Source organism: Caloenas nicobarica, chromosome 8 (genome assembly GCF_036013445.1).
Source record: "Caloenas nicobarica isolate bCalNic1 chromosome 8, bCalNic1.hap1, whole genome shotgun sequence".
Lineage (NCBI taxonomy): Eukaryota > Metazoa > Chordata > Aves > Columbiformes > Columbidae > Caloenas > Caloenas nicobarica.
Genome location: NC_088252.1, coordinates 4,847,132 through 4,870,270, shown reverse-complemented (window position 1 = coordinate 4,870,270; position 23,139 = coordinate 4,847,132). Strand labels below are relative to the sequence as shown.

Below are 23,139 nucleotides of genomic sequence, written 5' to 3'. Positions count from 1 at the left end.
CCTGATCTGCTTGTTCACGGGGCACAGGACTAGACTAAAAGGGCTTCAAGTCCACCAAAAAATGGTCATTAGAGATAAGGAAGGGCTGGTGAGGCTCCGAAACAGACTGCTTGAGAAAGATGAGAAACTCCCACGCTGGAGGGATTCAAGGCCAGTTAAAAACCTTGTGACAAATTTTGTAGTTTACCCTTTGCTGGAACAGTGAACGGATTGCACGGGTCCCTTCAGGGTCCCTTCCAGCCTAATTTTTTGGAGATTCTGTGCTGAGATGGCCATGTTGTGGTTGACACTCAAGCGATGAAAGGGATCCTTGCTCAAAGGGGAGTGGAGGAGTTTCTGATGCGACGTTTCCCTTCAGACCCGCTGCCAGGCTGAAGTTTGGTGCTCAGATTCAGTTACTTCCTTTACTGCTTCCTGACTTAGAACCGCAAAATTCATTTTCTGGGAAGATGCTGATCACCAGCGCCCCTCCCAAAGGCCAAGTTAAATTCAAAGCTCCATTTTCAAATTAGGCGTTGTTTTGGATCTTCAAGTTTGCATTTGAAAAGAGGGAACATTTCCCACATCTGGCTGTTTAATTTGTGTTTACAAGCTGTAATTGTGAAGATGCAAATTGCTGTAAAGTACAGAACAGACATAATTTCTGTGCTAACTCTTCATCCCTTCTGTTGCAAAGGTCTCTTGTTTCTTTTCCAGTTTCTTTACTGACATTCCTTCTTCCCTTCTCTGTTGGAGAGGGCTTTTACCCACTTCCCTTCTGCTGGATTCTTTCTCATTCCACAAAGTCTCTACTTGCTTTTCTGCAACCTTCCTGCTTGTTGCTGGACCCCATCTCCTTCATCCATTCATCCCTTCCTGCACCCAAAATTTACTTTCCTGTTGTGTGCCATCGTTATCTCTATTAGTTATAATATAATCTAATGCTTTATGATATGAGAGACTAATTTATTCTGTATGTAACCTAGTCCAGACCTTGGAAAAAAATGCAATAAAGTGTTAATAATAACTGTAATGTGTAGCAGATTACCGTCCCTGGCACAGAATGGTTTCATTTAAATAAAATTACAGAAGCACAGAATAGTTGAGGGTGGATGGGCCTCTGGAGATCATCTAGTCCAACCCCCAAATCTCAGCAAACGCACATGGCCAGTCTTCGTGATGTCTCCTGCAATACTGGATTTTTGAGAACAGAGTTTTGATCACAGTTCTCAGAATGCTACAGAAGAATGTCAGTTATTTTTGATCTAAAAGGATACATTTAAGCCCTTCCATGTGTTTGCAGCAACTGAGTCTTTTTGGGCAAAATTTTCATTCATCTCTGGAAGCTGAAATCAAATAATGCAGAATTGTGACAAAAATAAACCATGGCTGCAATAAAGACTGGATTCATACATAGGACATTGTGAGCCAGTGGACAGTTCTGCAGAGCTGAATTAATCTCTGCATCTTTAATTTACCTTTTGTTTAGCTGACTTGGGAGCTAGTACAAAACATAATCTGTAAATAAAATTAATAAAACAGGATAATGGTAATGAGCTGAGAACAGAAGTTCAGGGAAACTTGGTGATGCATAATGAAATAAAGCATTATCTCATTATGCATCAGAAAAAATACAGCAAATTACAGTAGGTAAAAAGAAATCTCTCTTCTGCCAAGCTGGGATTCAACTGTGAAAGAATTTTTGAGAGACTTTGGAAGTTTTAGCACAAATGCAATCCTAAAATACTTCTTATTAAGAGCCACATTTGAAACAACATCATGCGCACACTGTGGAATTAGAAAGGAGATCTTTTTCATATCCATGTGAATATAAACCTGATGTTTACTTATATATATAGAAAGAACATCTTGTACATCTACGGCTAACTCCTTTTCTGCGCTAGGGAAATTCGGCACGTGGAAACGACTATTTGGATTCTGCAGCACTTGCACAGCGAGCCCCCTCCTCAGGTGCGCTGGTGGCTGCAGCACCTCTGGGGTGCAGATGTGAGCAGCTGTGCGAGACATGGGTCCAGCTGTGCACAGAAAATAGGGAAAGTCATCGACTCCTTCATTAAATACCTCAACAAAACAAGCATCACGCTGGTGCAGCTGACATACACTGTGGCACCAAAGTGTCGATTGTTCCTGCAGATGGAGAGGAGCCTTCGCCATCACCTAAACTGTCCTCATGCATCTCTGATTCATGTTATCGTCATGGGATACAAAAAACAAGGGTAAGGATGGAGTCTCTTTAGCAAATGTCCTAGAGGGGAAGGTGTGGATTTCCCTCATGCAGAGAATAGGGAAATAAAAAAAAATAAGTATTTGGAGATTGTGCGTTTCCAGCCAGTTTGTTGCCACCTGGGGCCATCAGTTTAGGAGATCTCTGCGAATCGCCCTGGGTCACCCTGGTCAGTTAGCTTGTCCTGACACTCACAGTTCAATCATACACAAGTAGGAACATGTTATAAAAATTAGGAGCTTTGTCAGGGGGTGGCAGTAAATCAATTTTTGTATAATACATCCCTTCAATTACAATAGAGATGAAATTAATTGTGCAGTCATAAGGACAACAGAAAAATGTGGCAAAGATTTCAGAAAAAAACATCATTTTAAAAACAGATGGGAGGATACTGACCAAATGATTAATTTTAACCTGTATAGGAAAAGAGCGCTTGGCCCCAGCAGACTAGAGATCTAAGCAACATCATTTCTAACAACATTGAAATTATCACCTTGCTATTTTGGAGTGACTAACTCATCTTTTTTTTTTTTCTTTCCCTTTTGTTCTCTCTCCTCTTTGAGCCATTTTCTGTAAGACCCTACCTTTACCAGGAAGGAAACGTACAGCCCACTGCAACATTTTGGGAAAAGCTTTAACAGCACCCTGTGATGGTTTTACAGCTGAGAGGACAAGTCAGTTTGCGTCAGATGCATCAGGTGCAGGCAGGAAACGGGGGGTTTAAAAGTTACTGTGTTCTATAACATCACATCCTGTAGCTGGGATCTTAAAGCATTTTTGACAGCTGGGTCTCCATGGAAATAAGTACACCAAGACTGCAGCTATTTTAAGAACTTAAAAGAAAGGATGCCGGAAGGTTACGGAGAGGTACTACATCTGGGGGAAATCAGTAGAATTTTTGGACATTTCACACCCTTCACTTCATGTCTTCTACTCGTACTGGCCGTACAAACTTAATTGGACGATAATAGAGATTGCAGAAAAATGTGCCTGGTTTGTCAAGAGAGTCATAGGTCCAGGGACATGAGAGAAAAAAGCAGCTTGTGTTCAGTCCCAGTTTCATCTGGTTCAGGACATGGGCAGTAAAACCAGTAGACACTGTCTTAAAGGTTTCATGGCAAACTAAAAACTAAACAAAACAAGCATAAGCACAAGACTTATTTGTTAAATTTGGTTTTCTAATATTCAGATCTGGCATTATTGACTGTGCCACCTCACGGTACAGCTGCTCTTACCACAAAGACAAGTATTGTGCAGTGTCCCAGCACTTTGCACCAGCCCATCTCTGCCACTCCATGTCTGAGCTGCTCAGCTGAGAGCTCTCCATTCTGCAGAGGCCTCAGAAAGCTCTTTACAGAGCCTTTTTTTGGAACATTTTCCACTTGCAGAAAGTGTGGTGGCATTTGCTGTCATTCCTGTCATAGACAATAGCTCAGACTCTCTTTGGAGCCACAAGTGATAATTCTTACCCAGCTCTCAAGCTGGGTAAATAATGCATTTTTAGCGTGGGAATAGTAATGCATTTTTTTTTCTGCTGGAAACTTGGCAGAGAGCTTCTCATCTCCCCCAGCAAGACATCTTTCTAAAGGACAGGCCAGATCAAGTACCTGGATGTTATATTATACCTTAGTAAATCCAGTTTTCTCAAACTCTGCTCATCTGCAAATCTGTGCCAAATTTAAGCAGTATTCCTAATTAGGAGAATATTTTTTGCAAGAAGCTATCCTTGCTTTATATCAAGCTTTCATTTTGCAAACTTTGGGGAATATATTTTATTTTCTACAGCTTAGGAAGTCAGTGGATAAACACTGGGAATCTGAGCCTGTCTCATGGTTGAGAAGTTAAAAACTTCTTGTAGAAATCCTGTCACATTTCCATCACCAAACATCTAAGAACACAACACAGTTAGCAGGAACTGATCTAACTCTCCGTATCAGACAGAAAGCTCACCTGTTCCAGGAAGGTTTTACTTTGTGGCCACACAAGTTCTCCTGCAATCTAGAATAGAAAAGTGAAATGCTCCCCAGAGCCAGGGAAATACCACAGCTATTGAATTATGGGGATTACATGGAGAGGATTCTGTTGAATAAAGCAGAAGGAATGTAAGTTCATGGCTTGCCTTGCTGACTCGTGGGTTAGAGAGCCAGATGTTTCAGTGATAATGCCTGAAATTCCAACCTGCATGGCAGAAAAACCTCTCTTTTAAAAACATTTCTACTTTACAGATTGTCCCCTTCCATCCCTTCTCACAAGCCTGTGCTTGGCCTCTTCTGTTCCAGTAAAATCACTGCACGTTTTCTATACTCGTACAGTTAGTAACTGTACCTGCTTACAGGTGCCAGAATTTTTAAACCAGCTGTATCACGAAGGTTTTGTGCACACAGACAAATGCATCCTCAGTTGCAATATCGCAGCGGCATTGTACCTTCCCTGCACACCCTGGTGCCTTTGATGTTTCTTCTGGTGTAACACCCAGCTAACGCTGAATCGTGTGGCAGGCAGCTCTGAATTTTCAGTAAAGAATGATCAGAAAGGTGACTATTTTATTATTTTTAAGTAATCAACATGGAAACAATAGCAACAATTGAGTCACAAACAGGCATAGCCTAATTGTAACCATGGCATTAATACTTAACATGAATATAACAGAAATTACAAGTATGTTAACATTATTCATTCTCAGTCAATGAACAAAAGTGTACAGTAAGGTCAGCATTAATCTATTAGGAATGCTACACAACCAGCCGGCCAGTGTCCTTCCACGGCAGAGTGCTTGCTTTAAGACAGGCTGGATTGACAGCTGTCCGTCCCTCCAGGCAGCTGTACTCCTAGGCTGCCCATGGACACTGCGTCATCTCCCACCTCTGCATGTAGTTCTGATATTGCCCTTTATTTGTTAGGGGTAAAAAAGAATATCCTGCTAGGAAAAAAAAAAAAAAAGAGCTACAGTGCCAAGGGCCAGCCCTCACACTCGGCACGAATAACACGTCTGCAGCCTGGGAGCTCACACCAGAGGCAGAGCTGGCTCTGTGGACAGTGTGTGACATTCATCACTATCTGCTATTCAAACTCTTCTCCCGCCCTCCCCTACCTCCTTGCTCCATGGACAGGAGGTGCTTTTGAAGATGTACCGCTTTCAAAATGCTTTCTTTTACATACCACTCTTTAATAGGAATCCTGTAACACAAAATAAAAAATTTGCTTTTGTAGAAAGAGGGTTCCTTAAATACACCCCTTCTCTCTCCTGGTCCTTATACCGTACCTTCCTCTTTTTCAAAACATTTACTAATGCATGTACTTAACCACCTGCCTCCTAACAGGAGTACCAAAGTGACACTATGAAAGGCTAACTTGCCTTTGGTATCGTGGTCCTGGGTTCTCTTGGTATGAGCCACACAGGATAAACTTCTCAGCCTAGAACACTTTTATAATCATAGAGAGGGATGCAACCTCAGAAATAAAAATCCCCCATCTTTTTAGAACCAGACCAGAGGACATCAGTGTGAACAAAGTTGTGATCTCCATCCTTCTTTCTTTCCATCAGGATTCCTCCTCGGGTGCCATCCGCTATGGTGTTTTCACTGTAGAGACAAGAGAAGACATCAGCTTGTCTATTGTCAATTCTAAAAGTTTTGATGGAGAAGAAAAAAAAAAAAAATCCTACAGCTTGCCCAAGTGGGGTCTCTTTTTCTCCCAAACCCGTTTACTTAGACCTCCCCTACTCCTTCTCACCCAGCTCATGACATTCTGGAAAAAAACCTAAACAAACACACAACCAAAAAACCACCAGCCCAGAAAAGCAGATGTGTGATTATTTCTGTGGAGGGTTCAGTGTTGTTTTTAGACATCACCATTCTAAGTTGATAAGTGTTTCCTATAGATAACTACTTCTAATCATAGAATGTTTTGAGTTGGAAGGGATCTTAAAGGTCATCTAGTTCCAAACCCAAATCATCTTTTTGTTAATTACAGTAAAGCAAATCTTTTAGCCCATACTGTAGATTTGTGCTGTCAGACCAAGTCTGGACATTCTCAGAAACAACAAAATAAGCACAGAAGGAGCAATAACAAAGTAGCTGACTATTTGCATTCCTGTTCTGGCCATCAAGCTTAAACAGTCCAGAAGTTAAAACTTCATGCAAAATGAAGGCCGCAGTTTCACAACATGGCATCTTCTGCAGCAATATTGCTCTGAGATACTCCCTTGCATCCCCTGTTCTGCACATCCTGTAGGTTTGTGGGACAGTGCTCTTGAGTTTGAGTAGGAAATACAGAGCCAGGGCACAGTGATTAAGCCAGTATCACTCTAGGACTATTCTGCTGTGACACCACAGCCCAACAAAACTTCCACCCTGTCTCACTCCCACAGGTAACACACCGGTGTCGTCGTCCTGCCGACTGGTCCCTCTTCCGTCCGGTGCTTCTCAGAGTGCGGCAGCTCTGAGCTGTCCCGATAGTCTCGGCCCTTGGAGTTCTGCATGTCCAGCACCGCCCGGCTCTTGGAGGGAAGGGGCGGCTTGTTCTGCTGGCCCTGGAGGCTCGGGTTGACTTCAGACCTCGACGGCTTGACCATTTTTTTCAGCGGCGCTGAGTTTTCTAATGACACAGTCATCTTGGATTTGCCTTGAGTCTTTTCACCTGTATTCTTTTCTTCAGATTGGCCGGAGCAGGTATAAGACCGAAATCGCTGCGTGGGGACCAGAAAAGGTGGTGATGGTTGTTTGCTGGCGCTCTTGCTGCTCTCGGGCTCCTGTGACTTTGCAAGATGAAAGCTCTGATCAGGCAACGGCAGCTGCTCTTTTCGCACAACCTTGGTGTAGTCCTGCTCCTTCTTTGCGGCCACCTTGGCCTTGGAGCCCATAGAGCCATAGAGGGGGTTGTCAAACATCTCTGGCTTTTGCTGTCCCTCCTCCTGAAGCAAAGGCTCTGCTGTGGTTTTCCCCAGTTCAGGTGGCCTACAGTCATCAAAGCAGTGTAAAAAGGAGACTTGTAAAGAGCAGGCAAGAGACACCAGTTAATTTAAAGAGAAAATTAATAGGAAATGAACATGATAAAATTAAACTGACTGTGCAAAGGGCTAACAGACTAACAATTAAACTCTTGGGGAGAGAACAGAATTGTGTATTGTTTTTACTTTCTTTAATCATTATTAACATGACGCCTCAGAGCAGATACGCATAGTATTGTAAAAACTCCCTGCTGGACTACAGTCTTGTCAGAGCGACACTTGGCTTCTTTTTAAACAGAGATAAGATACTGAGCCAAACTGTGCAAAGTGCTTTGATGGATCTGCGACATGCACAAATTGGAATTTAAATATTAATAAGAATCCTCTGATCTGGCAGAGAGGATTGAAAGGGCTGTCTGGACAGTTAACATAAGAGCTTACACCACACTGTAGCATTTTACAACTAGGTCAATCTCCTCTTGCTACCAATGCCACATGGTATTCCTAGGGAAGGGATAAAACTCCTTAATGCACCCAAACACACAGTATGTAAGTACTAGCTCTATACTGCAGGGTGAGACAACCATAGCACATTCGCAGCTGAGCAATTTGAGTTGAGGCTCAGGCTGGAATGACAGCACAGCTGTACCATGGGATGATGGAGGTTTCCTGAGTTTTATATGACTTGACCGGATTTGGCGAGTCTTTCATCTGGAGAACCACCACGGTACATGAAATATCAGCCACAATGTCACTGAACAGAATGGAATAGGGGTGAGTGGCACGTGTATGCCTTCAATCAAATGAATTGTGTTTCTTGCTTCAAGCTATTTTCTGGAAGGCAGTACATGGAGGAGCAAAGAGCTGAGGGCATGATGAAGTGTTGTCAGGTACGTCACAGATTGAGGCAGCGCTTGCAGCTCTGCCTTCTGCAAGTTCTGGCTTATCGAGTGTTACATACATTTACCAGGGAACTCTCGCCCAGGCTCAGAAAGCAGCTGTCACTGCAAAAAAGAGGTCTGGAAGGAGGACACTGAGTGCATACACATGCTTGGTGGGGGGGCAGCCCCATCCCTTTCCTAGGTTTGGTAGGTACGAGATATTGTCAATTGCTGAAAGGAAATTCTGCATCCAGACTTGTGGTAGATGTCGCACATGGACACTAACTTCTACAGCAACTGGACATTTGTGTGGCAGTTTAAGCAGAAATTCAGTTAAAGTGCTTAATGTATGGCACGTGAAGGAGCTTTCCTTCCCATCCAGTGGAACGGTCTATGCCACACTCTTCCCTTTCCTTCTTCATTACTACAGTCATCTCTGTAGTCTTCTCCTTCTCTGGGTAAAAAATTAAACTTATATTTTTGGCTTTCCTTTTACAAAAGTCTGAGGAATTACTACACTAGTTTTCTTTGAGTATGCAACATCTGCACTTGTGTCCTTCACTAATCCTTTTCTAATTCTAGAGATAAAAGATTGAAAGAACATACTGCACCTTAAACTCTCCATACAGATAATGAAACAGTGACTGTGCAGAATGACAGGAGAGAGGGGGCAAGCCCCAGTGCAAAACTCAAAGACTCACAGGTATTCTTGACCCCGACTACAAATGCTTCTGTTTGCTGGAGGCTGGAGGGACGGTTTTGGAGACAGAGGGGACAAGGAGGGTGATGTGGAGGATGACTGACTCTGTCCCATTATGGAGGTTGTCTCCTTGGGCTGCTGCTCATAGCTCCAGAGAGAAGGTGGCTGGTCTGGTGAAGGGATCTGCTTAAGCTGGCTGGTTGCAGAGGGCTGCTGAGAGAAAGCAGCCATCCCCAGGTAGTTGGGGTTGCTGATGTCTGTGGGAGTGGAGCTGCTGAAGAAAAGAAATATTATTAGGAAGATAAATACATAAATACACTTATTTTTTTGTCTCTCTGCCAGCGACAAAGGAGTTAGTGCTCACTGACTGCTTAGATTCACTACACCGACTCTTGTTTGTTTGTTTGTTTGTTTTTGTCAGTGCTGCTTCAGAATCGAAGAATAAGTGGGAGTCCTGTTAGTGCCTCCCTCCCCTGGCTCACTGGGGATGAAGCAGCTGGGTCAGGGCCACCTCCCCCAGCCCCAAATAGTTCCTCTTGCTGTGGCAAACGCTCCCATTTCCAGGCTGCAGAGAGCGCTCAGCTTCTGCAGCCACATCTGGCGGCTTTTACAGGTTCCTGGGCCCAGCAGCTCAGCTCCAAACAAGAGGCAAATTGCAGCACTGCGCAGCATTGCACAGCATGGGAAAATGCTGCTGGAACAACAGGAGAGACATTTGGGCTGTTGAGGTGTGCCCGTATCAACGAGCAGGCAGAAGGCAGGACGCTGCCTGCACAGAAATGTGCCTGTGACACTGGAGTGAAAGGACAGCCTTGCCCAGAAGCGTCCTGTCACTCTTGGGAAGGAAAAGACAGGTAGTTTGGGCACAGATTCCCACCCCGCGCTGGCAGAGGTAAAGCAGCAAGATTACCGTAACATATCCTCCTTTCCCGGGTTGTCTGGAGAAGAGGAAGCACTTCCCCAATAGCGAGCAATGGCTGCTGCCTCTCTGGCCATCAGATGAGTACATTTTGACTTTCTGTTGGAAATAAAAGGGCCCTTTTTAAGTGGGGCGCAGGGACCCTGTCTGACTAACCATTCTCAGCTTTTGAAGCTTGGGGTATAGAAGCATAGCCCAGCCATGACCAGAGAGCCACAAAGGCAGTGTCCTAGTGCTCCCCATGGTGATCAATGCTGCTCCCACAGCAAGCCCAGCTCAGCGTTTATTGAGCCAACTAGTTTTCTGTAACCGACTTACCCACTTGCCCTTTACCTGTTAGTCTGATCCCAGTCTTTGCCAGGCTCTAAGTTGTTGACATTCTTTGGCTTCTGCCCAGCTATTTCATCACGTTCAATCTTGACAAAATCTGAAGGAAAGAAAAGGCATAAAAGAGTGTTTTGGCAGCTTCAGAGTCTGATTCCCTGAGTTTTCTGTGTTACTGCTTGTATTAAGGCATCCCTCTCTGTCTATCAGAATGACAATGGGACAGTTTTAAACGGTTGTTGCTATTATGTGTTCAACTGCCCACTAATACAGACCACATTTTGTTGACATAGGAAAAAATGTGTATCTTGAAATACAAAGGTCACGATCCCCCAAACAGTCACATACAGGTCATTTTACTATCAAGAACAATAGTAAGTGTCATGAGGCTGCTTTTGTATTCTGACAGAGAACAACAGGCAGCAAGGTGAAAATAAGCAAGGTCTGTGATCTTTTAGCTGAGAAACTGCTCCTTGAGAGCCTCACACGCTCTTTGCAGATGTTCCCGAGAGTGAATGGAGCAGGGAGAGCTTCAGCACCGTGTCATAAGGCCACTGCAAGTGGAAATAAGGTATCACCGTTCAATAAAATCAGTATCAGTGGCAGACAGGGGGCTCTCTCAGTCTGCTGAATTTACTTGAAAGATGAAAAACAAAAACCCAAATGGAATTACTGTGTCTTTCTGAAAGAGCTCAGGTATACTCCTGAGAACTAACAATACTCAATCTCCTTGCAGTCAGTATCAAAAGCTCTTGCCTCATTGGGACTAAAAGCACTGCAAAGGTAATTTTCAATTCCTTGACAGTTATCAGAAATCTTTGGAGATGGATATTCTCTAGAGCAAGCATTGCAGCAATGATCTCGTTCCTTACCATACAGTTTCTCTCTCTGTTTTCCTTGTGATGTTTGTAACTTGATTTCACCTTGGAAGACCCCTGTTTTCTCACCATGGTGTGTCAGCACAGCATGGATAGGAACTAAGGATTCTGTTGCTTCTATTCGCAGGGCGATGCAGCCTTCCCCTAGGGGATGACAAAGAGACAATGAGCCTGGGACTGAGAAAAAAAAGCATTGAAATCTCTTTCTCATGTCAGTCATCTACTCTCACTATGCCAACAGGGCTGAGATTACTGGAGAGAATCTGCTTTGGATTGCAGTAAGGAGTGTAGCATCTCTTGAGAAATCAGGGGCATTCATTTCACTTCTTCACGTATGTGTGAAGGATTTGGGCATTGGAGACATCCGCAGGTGACTACGGGGTTCTGAGCTTCCATTACTGGTAAGGAAAACGTGAGCCTGTGATTGCCATTCCAGTTAATGGGGTTTTGGCAAAGAGCATTCTGTGGATGAGGACGGCAGTCTCCGGCTGGTTAGAATTTGGAAGTGAGCAGCACTGACAATGGCTTTTCTGTAGCCAGGAGAAATGCGTCAAGTGAGCACAAGTGAAACAGGATTTGTATGTTCTGAATAAACCCATTTAAACAGACTGACTCCTATTTAATTCTTGTAAAGCTCTTTCTTTTTAAGCCACTGCTCTTTTAGGGCTGGTAAAGCTCACACACATTGTTGGTTCTAGTTCATATTCCTCTAATCATCATTACCTCACAAAATATTGCCCACAATGTATTTTTGTATGTATTGAATTCTAAATCAGAAGTCTGAGCATCATAGATATTCAGTCTATAAGAGTGACTTCTGTTTTCTCCCACTCTTTCAGCGGTTCGGAAAAACCTAAGCAGATTTTGACTCATGCAGAACTTCAGAGCAAAGCACTTACCATAAGATTCATCACTGTCGGATGACTTAATGCTGATGAGGATGTGTTGATCCAGAAGGTATTCTGGGTCTGAAATGATTGGAGTCAGCTGCAAAGACAAGTTAATGTGGGTCAGTGCAATAGGTGGTCTACAAGAACACAGTTCTGCCTGTGCCTCAGTCTCAAATGAGCAAACCTCAGCTGGACAAACCACGAGGGTACCATGTCACCCCCAGGATCAGCCTCTTCCATGATGTTTGGAGATCTGTGGTAGGAGGCTATACACTTTTGGAGTGCCCCCACTCTCGCTCCCAGCACAGCAGACAGAATGCTACAAATCACACACTCACATTGGGCTGAGCTGCAGTTTTTTCCTACAGTGAGGGCTGCAAATTGCTCTAGGAGGAAGTGATCAGGCTCTGATTACAGTCGGTTCCCAAAAATCTGTTTGGCTGTTGTTACAATCACTTATTGTAGTGTCTTTCCCCAGTCTCTCAGTGTAAGGCACTCTTTCCAAAGTCAGCAGTTCTTCTGGGCTATTCAGAAGGGCACTGACACACATACGTGCTCCAAATCCAAGAGCTCTGATAGTTCTTCCAGCTCCCACGATGCCAGGAAATGGAGAACACCTCCCATCTCAAAAATTGGACTTGTCTTTGACACTGACACGCAGAACACTACTTCTGGCCACTGATGGTCTTTTTAAGACGGATAAAAAAGTCAACTTTTCTCAAAAATACCAAGAAAAAAGCCCGTATCTCACAGGGCAGAGAAACTCCAGCACAACTGTTTTATCTTCCATTTAAAACTAAAAAAAAAAAAAAAAAAAAAAAAAAGGGCCTACTTAAAAGACTTGTCAGCATAGTTATGATCACTAAAAAGGTGAGAAAAAAGTCATGCTCCTGAGTGACATAATCAGGCCAGCAAAATTCCTGATACAGATGAAAGTACACTGGCAAGGAAGGCCCTTCCTGCTTATAACATGCTCTGTTTAGCTTAAGCCCATCCTGCATTCTTACAGTCCCTTTTGAGTGTAAACAAGACCACAAGCACGTTCCTGAAAGTAACATTTATATAAGCAAAAGATGTATTGTTGCTTATGGGATGCAAGTGGACGGCTTCTCTTTCATATGGATATGGAAACATAGTCCCGGTTTACCTTTGGAAGCGCATCGACGAACTTTACCACGAGCTCCCCTTCGTTCCCATCCTCATTTTCTCCTTCCTGGCTCTTTACAAAACCTGCAAAGTGATAAGAAAGGAGTTCAACAGAAGAGAGACAGCAAGACGTTGTCTACAAATCCTTTTCAGATGCTAGATCTCCAAAAGGCCTACAATTATCTTCCCACTTGGATGCACGCTTCAGAAGTATTAAGAAGCTGAAAGTCTGAGCTTTGGGTGAATGTTTACACAGTAAACTTACAAGTGATTTTACTGGAGCATTGTTAAATGGTTTTATTTTACAGTTAAACTTGGCACTGAAAAGCTCAGTGCATACATGGACTGGAGGATAAGAACATGACAGCTCTTCCTACGCCACTCAAGATAGCACACTTTTGAAATTCTAATTTAAGATTTGTAATACACTGTTTCCATAGAAATTTATGCAAATTTTGATACAGCCAAAAAATAATCTTTTATGGAACTGTCTTTGCCACAGCGCTCTGACATGCGATAATGTGATGAAGCGCACACCGAAGGCATGCTGTCCCACTTAGAGGAGCAGTCCTGTGATGGGAGATCGCTTAAAAAAACCCAAAGCGAGGTCATGTAGGCTGGCGTTACATAAACAGCCGAGACTCAGTCCCACAGCACAGGGACAGGGAGTAAAACCTGCAGCACTGGTGGGTACGTAGTCCCCTTTACAGCATCAAATCACTACCTTCCCTTTCACTTTTAGTTGATCCTCTGACTTATTCTTTTCAAACCAGGGTAACTAAATTATTTTTATTAGCATAATGCAGATGCTTTATCTTGAAACCACCTGATCATTTGTAGTAGGCATGATTAGAAATTTAATCAATCATCTGCTAAGTAGAGATTTTCTGTGTGATAAGCAAGAACAACGCATGTTTCTCTTCAAGAAAGAGATGATCAGATTGCCAAACAAGATGGAAGTGGTTGAAAGGTACACATCTGAGCATGGATTACAGCTACACGGCTCTGGGTTTTGGATTGTAATGCTGACTGTACAGGATGACCTGTAAACTAATACAAAATTGTCAGAACATCTCTTTTTTTGCACTGGAGCAAGTGACCTACACAGCTGCTTATTTAGATCAAAGCAAGAGGAAGGGGAACTAATCTAAACAAGCAAGAAACTTTAACAGAGAAAACAAAGATGTCCAAAGCCATACTTTCTAAGCAGCTAGAGTGAAACTCAATGTAGAACTTGGTCTGGGACTTGGTCTTCAGGGTAGCATAGCAGTGCAGGAACTCTATCTCCCCTTGGGAATCCGTGTACTTGGAGTCTAGGAAAGAGGAAGGGAAAATAATGGCATTTTCAGTAGGAGATAAAGAGAAGGAATTTCGAGTGGACTCTTTAAGAATCAGCCTTTCCTTTAAACATATACAAAGCACTGCATTTTGCATCCAAAAGGTGAAGCGAGCGCATTTGCACCCAGCCTGACTAACCATTCTTTGAAACGAACTGTGAGGTGACTCCCACTTCGAAGGTGGCAAAGACAGGACTGTGGTCGCTCGTCGTGATGTCGGTGGTGCAGCCTGCCGACGAGAACGGGAGGAGAGTTACTGCCCTGCTCCTGTGAGATCACTGCGGTAGAAACATTATTCGGTAATTTTCCAGAAAACATAGCTGTCGCTGTGGTAACTGTCTCTAGTCAAAGGTGTTTCTACATCGTCTTGTGTTAGCATATAGGAACGTGACTCTTTTGTGAAAATACATAGAAGCACAACTTCACCATATCATTTTGCAAGTGACTCTCAGCGTTAGATTCCCACAGCACAAAAAGCAGTTGGAGGATTCTTGGTTGCCTCTGCAACATGCACAGCTAATTAAAGCTCTAATACAGCAGGAAATCACACAGAATACACTGGTGCCACTGCAGTGCTACAGGGCACCTCATGGCCACGATTAACAGCGAGTGAGCGAGGTCTTGACTTCACCTAAGCACACAGTGAGTTGCAGTGAGCCTGGTCCATTCAACGGAACAGCATATAAAAGCAAGTGCCAGATTCTCTGGAGGTGTTTATTTGACAACGGATCTCATCACCACAGGCTCTATGATCACATCAGTTCACCTTATCCCCCAAGAGACTTTTACAGCCCTCTACTCAATGCCATGCATTGGAAACCATCAACATCATGCTCAGATGCTTGGTCCTATGTATAGTTGATGAAATTTCAGGAACTAGTATCTGAGTCTTTTTTTAAACAGGTTTTGTGGACTCCGTCTCTCCCCTGCACTGCACTTTTGTGATGCCTCTCAGCAAGAAAGGGAACAGGCTCTTCGTACCACACAGTCCTTCTGGAATATGATTTGACAGAAGAGAGATGTTTGCAGCTCCAGCCTCTGCAGACTGGACTGTGTACACAGGTTCTTCCTTCCTGGCACCATCAAGCCAGGAGCTCCTGGTGTTAACTGCACAGGAAAAGTGGTTGTTGCTACCAAGAAATAACTGGCGTAAAGTGATCCTATGGCATGGCCTAAAGCTGGACAGCTGTAGCTGTCTGAGTTGTACTCTGCATGTAAAATAACAGAACTAGTTCAAAATGTTGTAAGGTTACAGGCAGAGAGATTTAGCTCCCCTCTGCCTGGTTTAACATCAGGTCTCTCTCTGCTGAGTGCCTGGCAGTGCAGGGAGATCCTACAGACTCTGCTCTGAATCATTTCCGTTTCAGGCCAATTGCTTTGCTATCTACAATCTGTTATCTACCCACCATAGGACTGACACACAACGTGCACCATGGGGTATGATTTCCAGAGCACTCGATCGCACCAGGATGGCAAATTGTACTTCATCTGCAAACCAAAGGAAAAGTGACTGTCAAGAGGAAGGGAAAGGACCGGTTCACAAAAGAACAGGAAATGCTCTTGCCCCAGAACCATATATTTGTGTCAAATATTTTTTTGTTTTTATTAACTCATTTCAAAACACTACAAAGGCAGAAAATGCAGAGATCGGGTTAGGTCCCTTTCTTCTGTAGGATTTACTTTCTGAAAGGAATCAGTTTTCACCTACCCCTGTAGCTTTTTGCTTAGTGTAAGCATACTTCTCCCGGGTACCTCTTTCAAAGCGGTAGGTTGGAGCAAAAGTAATCTCTTCTTCCTCTAAAACAAAGAGACAGCTCTGTTACAGTCTGGCCTACTGAGAACCCTCATCTGGGAAAGACAGACGCTGCTCTGTACACCCTGCCCCACATCACCTCTGGCAGAGAAAGTTGCTGGAAATGGGAGAGGAACCTGTCAACAAACTCAGAATCTTACCAAACTGCAGAAACACCTTTTGGTCCTTTCTCTCAATGAGAAGCTGGTCAAAAGCCAGCAGCTCCGGATATTGCTGCTGCCTGATCTTCTGGATAATATTCTCTGCTTCCTGCCAACAGGAAAACAGCAGAGCTGCAGATGATGCAAAACCTTCTTATAAATTCTCCCTTCACTGGTGAGCCGGCAAGTGCTTCTCAACTGTTTCACAGAGCCCCTGCCACATCCTCACCTTTCCCTTCACTGAAAGGCCTCAGTCTTTGCTGCGTGGCTGAACATTTGTCTATCGAAACAGGCATCAGAATGCCTACACGTCCCCTACACAAGCATACACACACGCAACCAGATGTACATCAACACCAGGCTTGCTGTTGTCTCACGCCTACTGAAACCCATCCAGTGTTCATTGCGGCTTGCCTGCTTCTGAAGGCCTGTTCTGAGCCATTAAAAGCTAAGCAAATAGAGCAGAAAGGCAATCTCTGGATCAAGCTGTTCAGGGACAGATGCTCGCTCACAGTGGGAAGGAGAGTTGGGAGGTTTGGAGAAGCGATGCTGCCTGGAGCAGTGTGCCAGCCGGCATTCCTGGCATGCCCTGAGACCATCCATCCCTGGAGAGGGCAAAGGGGATTTCCTTACTCTCCCTCAACTGGTGTCAGCCTTGTGCCCTGGGGACCCCTTCTGCCTCCCCTCTTTCTGCCATCTTGCCCTAGTTTGGAAAACCATAGCACTTGCATAGCAACACAGTATTTTGTCTCTCCAGGGATTCACACAGAGTCCCTCACCGTCGGGGGCTGTTCCACGCGGTAGTTCAAGTCTCCCAGCCAGAAAAGATGAGTAAAGCGATGAGTGATGTTAAACGGACTCAGTTTCTTATCTCCCAGCGTCAGGAAGCGCAGGATATTCGTGTAGTTCTGGTTGCGTCTGTCAACACAAGAAACATCTGCCTGACATACTAAATTGCCACGCGACCTCTAAACGCCTGGGCTGGCAGAGGCTGCAGCTTTACCAGGCAGCAACCGATTTGGCTCAACATCTAGAGAAGAGCAGATCCGAAGCTGAGACCTTGCCACCCCTGCCTCGCGTTGCACCTCAGCAGATCAGCCCAGGTAACGTGCTCGGTGTCTCCTGGTGAACCATCCTACTTGATGCCACCAGTGTCACAGCACCGTGCAGCCTGGGGATGGAGCGGGAGCTGGTGTGGGCACACGTGGGACAGCACCAGCTGCTCTTGTGTTGTGGCTTGTATTGTGTGTGGCCTGGGGAGCAGGAGGCGGCAGCGGCACTTACAGCAGCTCCAGACTGCTCTGCCTGGGGTGTCAGACTGTTTCCACCTGAGCTGAAAGGCTGGAAAACTGTCCTAAAGCCACTTTTGTTGCCGCCTGGGGCCGTGCTTTTCTGAGCTGCATGTCCCAGAAACCCAGCATTAGATTGTTGCCTTCAGCAGCAAACACATAGCTAGATTCTGGCAGCTATTCCTGGCCCTGGGGAACCCTTCCATAGAAGTTAAATCCATCAGTGGCAAAGACCCTGTGCAGGAATCCCGCACCATTTTCTGGGTCCTGGAAAGATGGCAAAGCCAATCTCTTAATTTCAAGTCCTCTTTGCTTTCAAAACCACTCCTTCCAACTGCTCCAGCTCATCCCAGCGTGGGCACAGATCTTCTACCAACATTGGGATCTTTGCCTTCCAGTCCTGTGCTGCACAGAACCTGCCTAGACCATGGAAACTCATTTCACGGCTGGGTATAGGGAATTAGCCACCATGGCGATGTTTCTGTGCTACACACCTCCCTCCTGGCACTCCTGACAGCACGCTCTGCATAGCAGGATCTTCCTGAGCCATTCCTCAGCGCACACCACAGCTCCCATGCTCACAGCACTGCCTACAGCGAGCAGGCAAACTGTCCTCTTCATCACATTATTCTGGGATGGGAAAAGCCTTCCTATATCTCTTCAGAACATTACAGATCAAGAAACTGTTTTCCCTCATATACTGGGCTTGCTTGACAGGTGACATAAGTGTTTTTGTGTGAGACATTTACACTTGGGTCTGAAATAATTTTGCTGTCTATTGCACCTGCACCGTGTGGTGTGGCCATAGAGCAGAAGCCACTCATTGAAATACTGACATAGCAGGCAGGATCTTTAGCACAGGCTGCCCTCCCAGGAGACATTTAACAAAATTTTATGGTCAGGAAAACATGCTTGTGAGTGTCTGGTGGACCCTCCTTGCAAGCATGGCCCAGATAATTTCACTCTGGGTCAACACCAATTTTTAAGATGTAACTTACCTGTGTTTCTTTTCACTTCCTGAAGTCAAATGGCTGTTAACAAACCCGAAGGAGGTTCCATTAAACATGAATGACACCCCCACAGCTCCTTTATTACCTGGGAAAAGATAAGCCAAAAATGTCAAGAAATCAATCCACCTCCAGGCTGAGTCTAACAAAGATAATAAAGCACCTAGCACATCTTAAGTCAAGTGGAGGATGGAGAAGAGAAATAACTTGACTCAGTGAGCATGGAATGAATTAGTGCATACAGCACAGATTGTGGTAACAAATTTTCTAAGGATGCTAAAAAAATCAGTTGAAGGGAAAGAAGTGCAATTTCCTTGTGAAACCCATGAAAGAGCAATCCAATATCCAGTCAAAGGTGTTTGCTGGGAATATAAATACATGTATATGCACCAAGTATGCACACAAATAGATTCCTGTCTTACAGGGTAAGATATAATCAGTGTTAGTGGGATATAACTTTAGTAACACTAGTGTCACATAAATATAGTCAAAGGAGACTTGTGGAGAAAGCTACTCCATTTCAAGGACAGTATTGGCACAGACTGAAGAGGTCTCAGTCCTCTGGACAAGATCAGCTCTGTTCCTCACCCAGTGTGTTTGCAATGCCTGTCTTCACATTGTCTGTGCAGATGTGGCTGATCCGGTTCTCGTGTTCTGGCTTGGCTAGTACCACAATCCTGATGTTCCAGAGCGTATGGATTGCTATCTGCAGGGATGGGAAGGTTAGAGGTTATATTTCTTCACATACCTGCAGAGCTGTGCTGTAGCCGCAGCCTTTCTGACTCCTTCTGCGGTATTTCTCCTACACAAATTTTCTTCCTGCGTTCAGAATATCCTTTCAGTCATTTTAATCAAAGGTAGGAGGAAGGACCTAGCTATTTTCTAGTTAATCATTGGATTGCCTTGCTTGCACAAAATAAAGTTTCGCAGTCACCATGACATTCATAAGTCCTGCTCTCCTGTGGCCTTCCAGATACACTTAGATCTGTTTCTTGACATCATTGAAACTCAGAAATGCCCAAGCCTGGCCTTAATAAGTTCAGTTTCTTTTGTGACTGTGCCATGTATGCTGTTACATCCTATTTTGAAAGTGCAATTGCATAGGGTGAGATCTAGGCTACAGCTGGCTCAGAAAGTTTTACAGTCTCCTCCTTTATGAAGGTCAAAACATCACCATCCCTTGACTCAGGCACTCGGCATCTGCCCCAGGCTGGCAGGCAGAAGAGCATCATGGCAAGGTCCCTGCTTTGGCAGTGGGGGAGTTACTGACGACAGCAATATGCCCATCTAGCCAGCTCCAGGGGAGGATCTCGTGAGTCCACAGACAGATTCAGTTTGCTCTCCCTCATCCAAGTGCAATGACAATAAAGGGAGGGAAGGGGAGGAGGTATAGGCAAAATGCCACTTATTTTTCTGTCTCTTTTATTTGCACAACATGTACTCTCCTCATATGTCTGAGTTATGTGCAATAAGCTGGAATAACCCCTCACCACTTTGAAGCTGATGCTGGTAATTTCCTGCAGGGATTGCCTCAGGGTCTCCAGCCATTCCTTCTCCCCTTGGGGATCCTCCTGGGTGCCAATCACATAGATGTCATGAGGAATGTAGTCAGCAGTGTCATCACGGGTCTTTCCCTGCCCCTTGGAGAGAAACCAGGAGGTGATCTTCTTTGGGGGAGGTGCAGCACCTTGTATTAACAAATCAAACACCAAAGTAAGTCAGAGTATGTTCTGTCAAACCCAGGACACAGACAACCCATGGGGACAGAAATAAAAGGCTTCACATTCACTCTGTCCTATACCAGTTTCATATCAGCCAGGGCACACTGTTCTAAGGTGACAAAGATGTTAACCCCACCTGATGCACGGAAGGAGGAGTGACTCTGCTTTGACCACCTTCCTCTGTTTCACTAGCTTACCAAGGCCAAGGCTAGCCAAGTGTGAAGGTCCCTGTCACTGGACTTTAGTACCCATCAGGGCCAACTTTATTTTCCTGTCACTGGGACCATGAGAAGTGTCAAAGTGCATGCAAGAATAAGCCTAGAGATCAGCCGTTCCCCTGTCCCAGTGGAAGACCACCCTGGTGTACAGATCTGCAGCAGAACAAACATGGTGCCTAGAGCTCATTGGGGCAGGTGAGCATGCATTTTGGCAAGTGTCTGAAGGAACGCCCATGTCAGAAGGAAGCCTATACCCATATTCCAGGTCCCAATGAAGATGGTGATCATATCAGGCTCTGGTTGCTCTGAATGTTTATTCTTCATCTGCTGCAGAAGTTGGCAGAAGCCTTCTCTCTTCTAGACAGGGAGGAGAAGCGACAATTAAAGAGATGGTTAACTCCCCTTGAAAAACTCGCTGAACCAGGAAATTCCCAGCACACTTGAAGGGCAGATTAGCTCCCCACTATCCTGCAACCTTTGAAGAGGCCGCCTTTCCTGTGGTACTTTCTCAGGCACTGAGTCTGTGCACCGCTTCAACAAGTGCTGAGCTGGTCAGAAGAAAGCCTAGATTTCCCTCTTGATTGTCCTTGTATGAACCTTTTTGCAGCCACCCTCACACAACTCCCTGCCTCTTCTCACTGCTTGCTGACACTGTTCTCCTGCCTCGGTGACAAGCAGTTATGTTTGCCCTCTCCAGGATCTCCCTTTGCACAATACACTTGTTCATTTTCTGGATGTTTCCAGAACAAAGGAGAACTTTAATTTTTGCAAATCCAACCACTGTCCTCTTTCTGCCAAGAAATGCCCCATGTACCACTCCCACCCAGGTACCTGCTCCGGGCTGGCAGGAAGGAAACATCGTGTATGTACCTTGGAATCAGAAAAAACATATTCCTTCCGCTGCGTTTTTTCTTTTTCTGTTTCCAGCACAATCACCAATTTGTTAGGGAACTTCTGGGACTTGATAAGCTGCAAGACTAAACAGAGACCGGGTGTCACGAGCTGCAGTCACTGAAGAAAACAGAATCCCACCAGAACTAACAGGACCCTGTGTGCAGGCTCAGGACCTACATGGTCTTTTATGTCCAAGGCTCACTTTGCCCCACATAAATACATTTTAATGTTGCTTAATCCTGTTCCCTATAGGAATAGATTTGGACTCTGAAGTGAAGAGGACCTCCAAAACTCATTCTGCCTGGAGCTCTTGCCCACACCAAGCCTTGCGGTCTGAAATGGAGCCTTGGCTTCCTACAGGAAATCTCTGTCCTGAGCCAGCCTAAATATATTCCTTCTCCATCTGTGAAAGAGGAGGTTAAATCTCATTTGGTGGTAAAGGTGATTCCTCCCCATCTAAAATAGCAACTAAGTAATTACGAACACCAGCTGGAGAAAACCATACATGAAAGCTAATCTCTTCAATCACTGCCAGCAACAGGTTGATTTTCTATCAGGAGAGAGCTCAAGGGCATCGTTTACCCTCTCATAAATCCTATCCTGTTTGGCTCAATCTCAGTGAGCTGCCTTTCCAGAAATACAACAGAAAATAAAGGGAAGTTGTTTGAATTAGACCTTCACAGACCAAACTGGCATAGCTCATCAATAGAGAGATTGATTAGCATAGAAATCAAAAATCAAGTGGAAATGCACTGAAAAATGTTACTGAAACTGAGTATCTGTCTTTTTACCACCAAAAATCATCACAGAAGTAAATATGTTCCTGCAGAATGTCTTGGTTTTTTTTTCAAGTGACATTGCTTTTCAGTAGAAAATGGTTCTATTGCAACGAGCTCTATGGGGAACCTTCTATCAAAACCTGCTCCCTTGCAGGCCTGCTACCACTGTCTTCACTTGGACCAGGAGACATGTCCAGAACAATCTGTGAAAGCTGGTTACCCCAATAATGACTCCCTGTGCTCTGGGGGCCGTTTTGGGGATCGGCAGTCTGGACTGACCAGAGCCTTGCACAACACCCAGGACCTGGCAGAAACATCTGCACCCTGGGCCAAGCCTTGCGCCACACGGGAACCTCACCCCATCACCCAAACCACCGAGGTTCTAGTCCAGCATTTGTGACCTTAAGCATCTTACTTTTCTTGTGGGTATAAAACTTGTCTTCTGGACCATCCTTAGCTCTCTTGATAATCAGTTTTCCCATTTCCACATCAACCTTGAGATGTATTTTTGAGAAAATTCCTAGGGAGTCAGCTTTCACCTATTGGAAAATAGGAAGATTTTTCATAAGCGATCTTCTACACTTCAGTCACGTGTATCACAAATGCAACACTTGCCTGAATTCATGGACACATATCGTCGTTATGCCAATCCCACTAGACATCTCTAAGCATTTGCATCGTGCTAAACAGCATCCAGGAATAGCTGTTATCTCTGTGGCAGCACAGCAAAGTCCCCAGGAACCAAGATACCGATACAAATCTGCATCACTGTCCTTCCACGTTATGATCAGCATTGTTAAAGAAGTATGTTTACCTCAAAAGTGACAGGGGGGATAAGGGAGCGTCGGTGTGTTGAATCAGGACCTTCAATCAACAGTGTTTTCACCTGTAAAAGAATTTTTGTGTACCAGATTGCATTCAGTGATTCTGCACTACATTGAGAGTAACGAAGTCAGAGCAAAGAAATCCTACTGTAGCAGAGGATTGCACTGATAACGAACCAAAAGCACAAAAGATGACAAAAAGATAAT

The 23,139-nt window shown here is 44.6% G+C and overlaps 1 protein-coding gene across 6 annotated transcripts in view; it reads right to left on the bottom strand.

Moving 5' to 3' along the window:
- Window positions 1–4,757: 4,757 nt before the first annotated feature.
- The window catches only part of INPP5D (inositol polyphosphate-5-phosphatase D), a 60,441-nt gene continuing 42,059 nt past the window's right edge, over window positions 4,758–23,139 (bottom strand). For 5 of the 6 annotated variants that reach the window (XM_065639580.1, XM_065639581.1, XM_065639582.1 and 2 more), the window contains 21 exons: window positions 22,923–22,994; window positions 22,524–22,647; window positions 21,306–21,412; window positions 20,690–20,792; window positions 19,987–20,183; window positions 19,085–19,202; window positions 18,488–18,584; window positions 16,980–17,118; window positions 16,201–16,309; window positions 15,956–16,044; window positions 15,654–15,735; window positions 14,387–14,476; window positions 14,110–14,223; window positions 12,912–12,994; window positions 11,774–11,861; window positions 10,869–11,018; window positions 10,006–10,099; window positions 9,664–9,771; window positions 8,755–9,027; window positions 6,603–7,179; window positions 4,758–5,805 (listed from right to left, as the gene is read on the bottom strand). In XM_065639580.1, the coding sequence (XP_065495652.1) occupies window positions 5,803–5,805; window positions 6,603–7,179; window positions 8,755–9,027; window positions 9,664–9,771; window positions 10,006–10,099; window positions 10,869–11,018; window positions 11,774–11,861; window positions 12,912–12,994; window positions 14,110–14,223; window positions 14,387–14,476; window positions 15,654–15,735; window positions 15,956–16,044; window positions 16,201–16,309; window positions 16,980–17,118; window positions 18,488–18,584; window positions 19,085–19,202; window positions 19,987–20,183; window positions 20,690–20,792; window positions 21,306–21,412; window positions 22,524–22,647; window positions 22,923–22,994 (2,817 nt within the window). In that variant the 3' untranslated portion in view covers window positions 4,758–5,802. The remainder of the gene's footprint in view (window positions 5,806–6,602; window positions 7,180–8,754; window positions 9,028–9,663; window positions 9,772–10,005; window positions 10,100–10,868; window positions 11,019–11,773; window positions 11,862–12,911; window positions 12,995–14,109; window positions 14,224–14,386; window positions 14,477–15,653; window positions 15,736–15,955; window positions 16,045–16,200; window positions 16,310–16,979; window positions 17,119–18,487; window positions 18,585–19,084; window positions 19,203–19,986; window positions 20,184–20,689; window positions 20,793–21,305; window positions 21,413–22,523; window positions 22,648–22,922; window positions 22,995–23,139) is intronic. The other variant, XM_065639583.1, reaches the window with a different exon arrangement.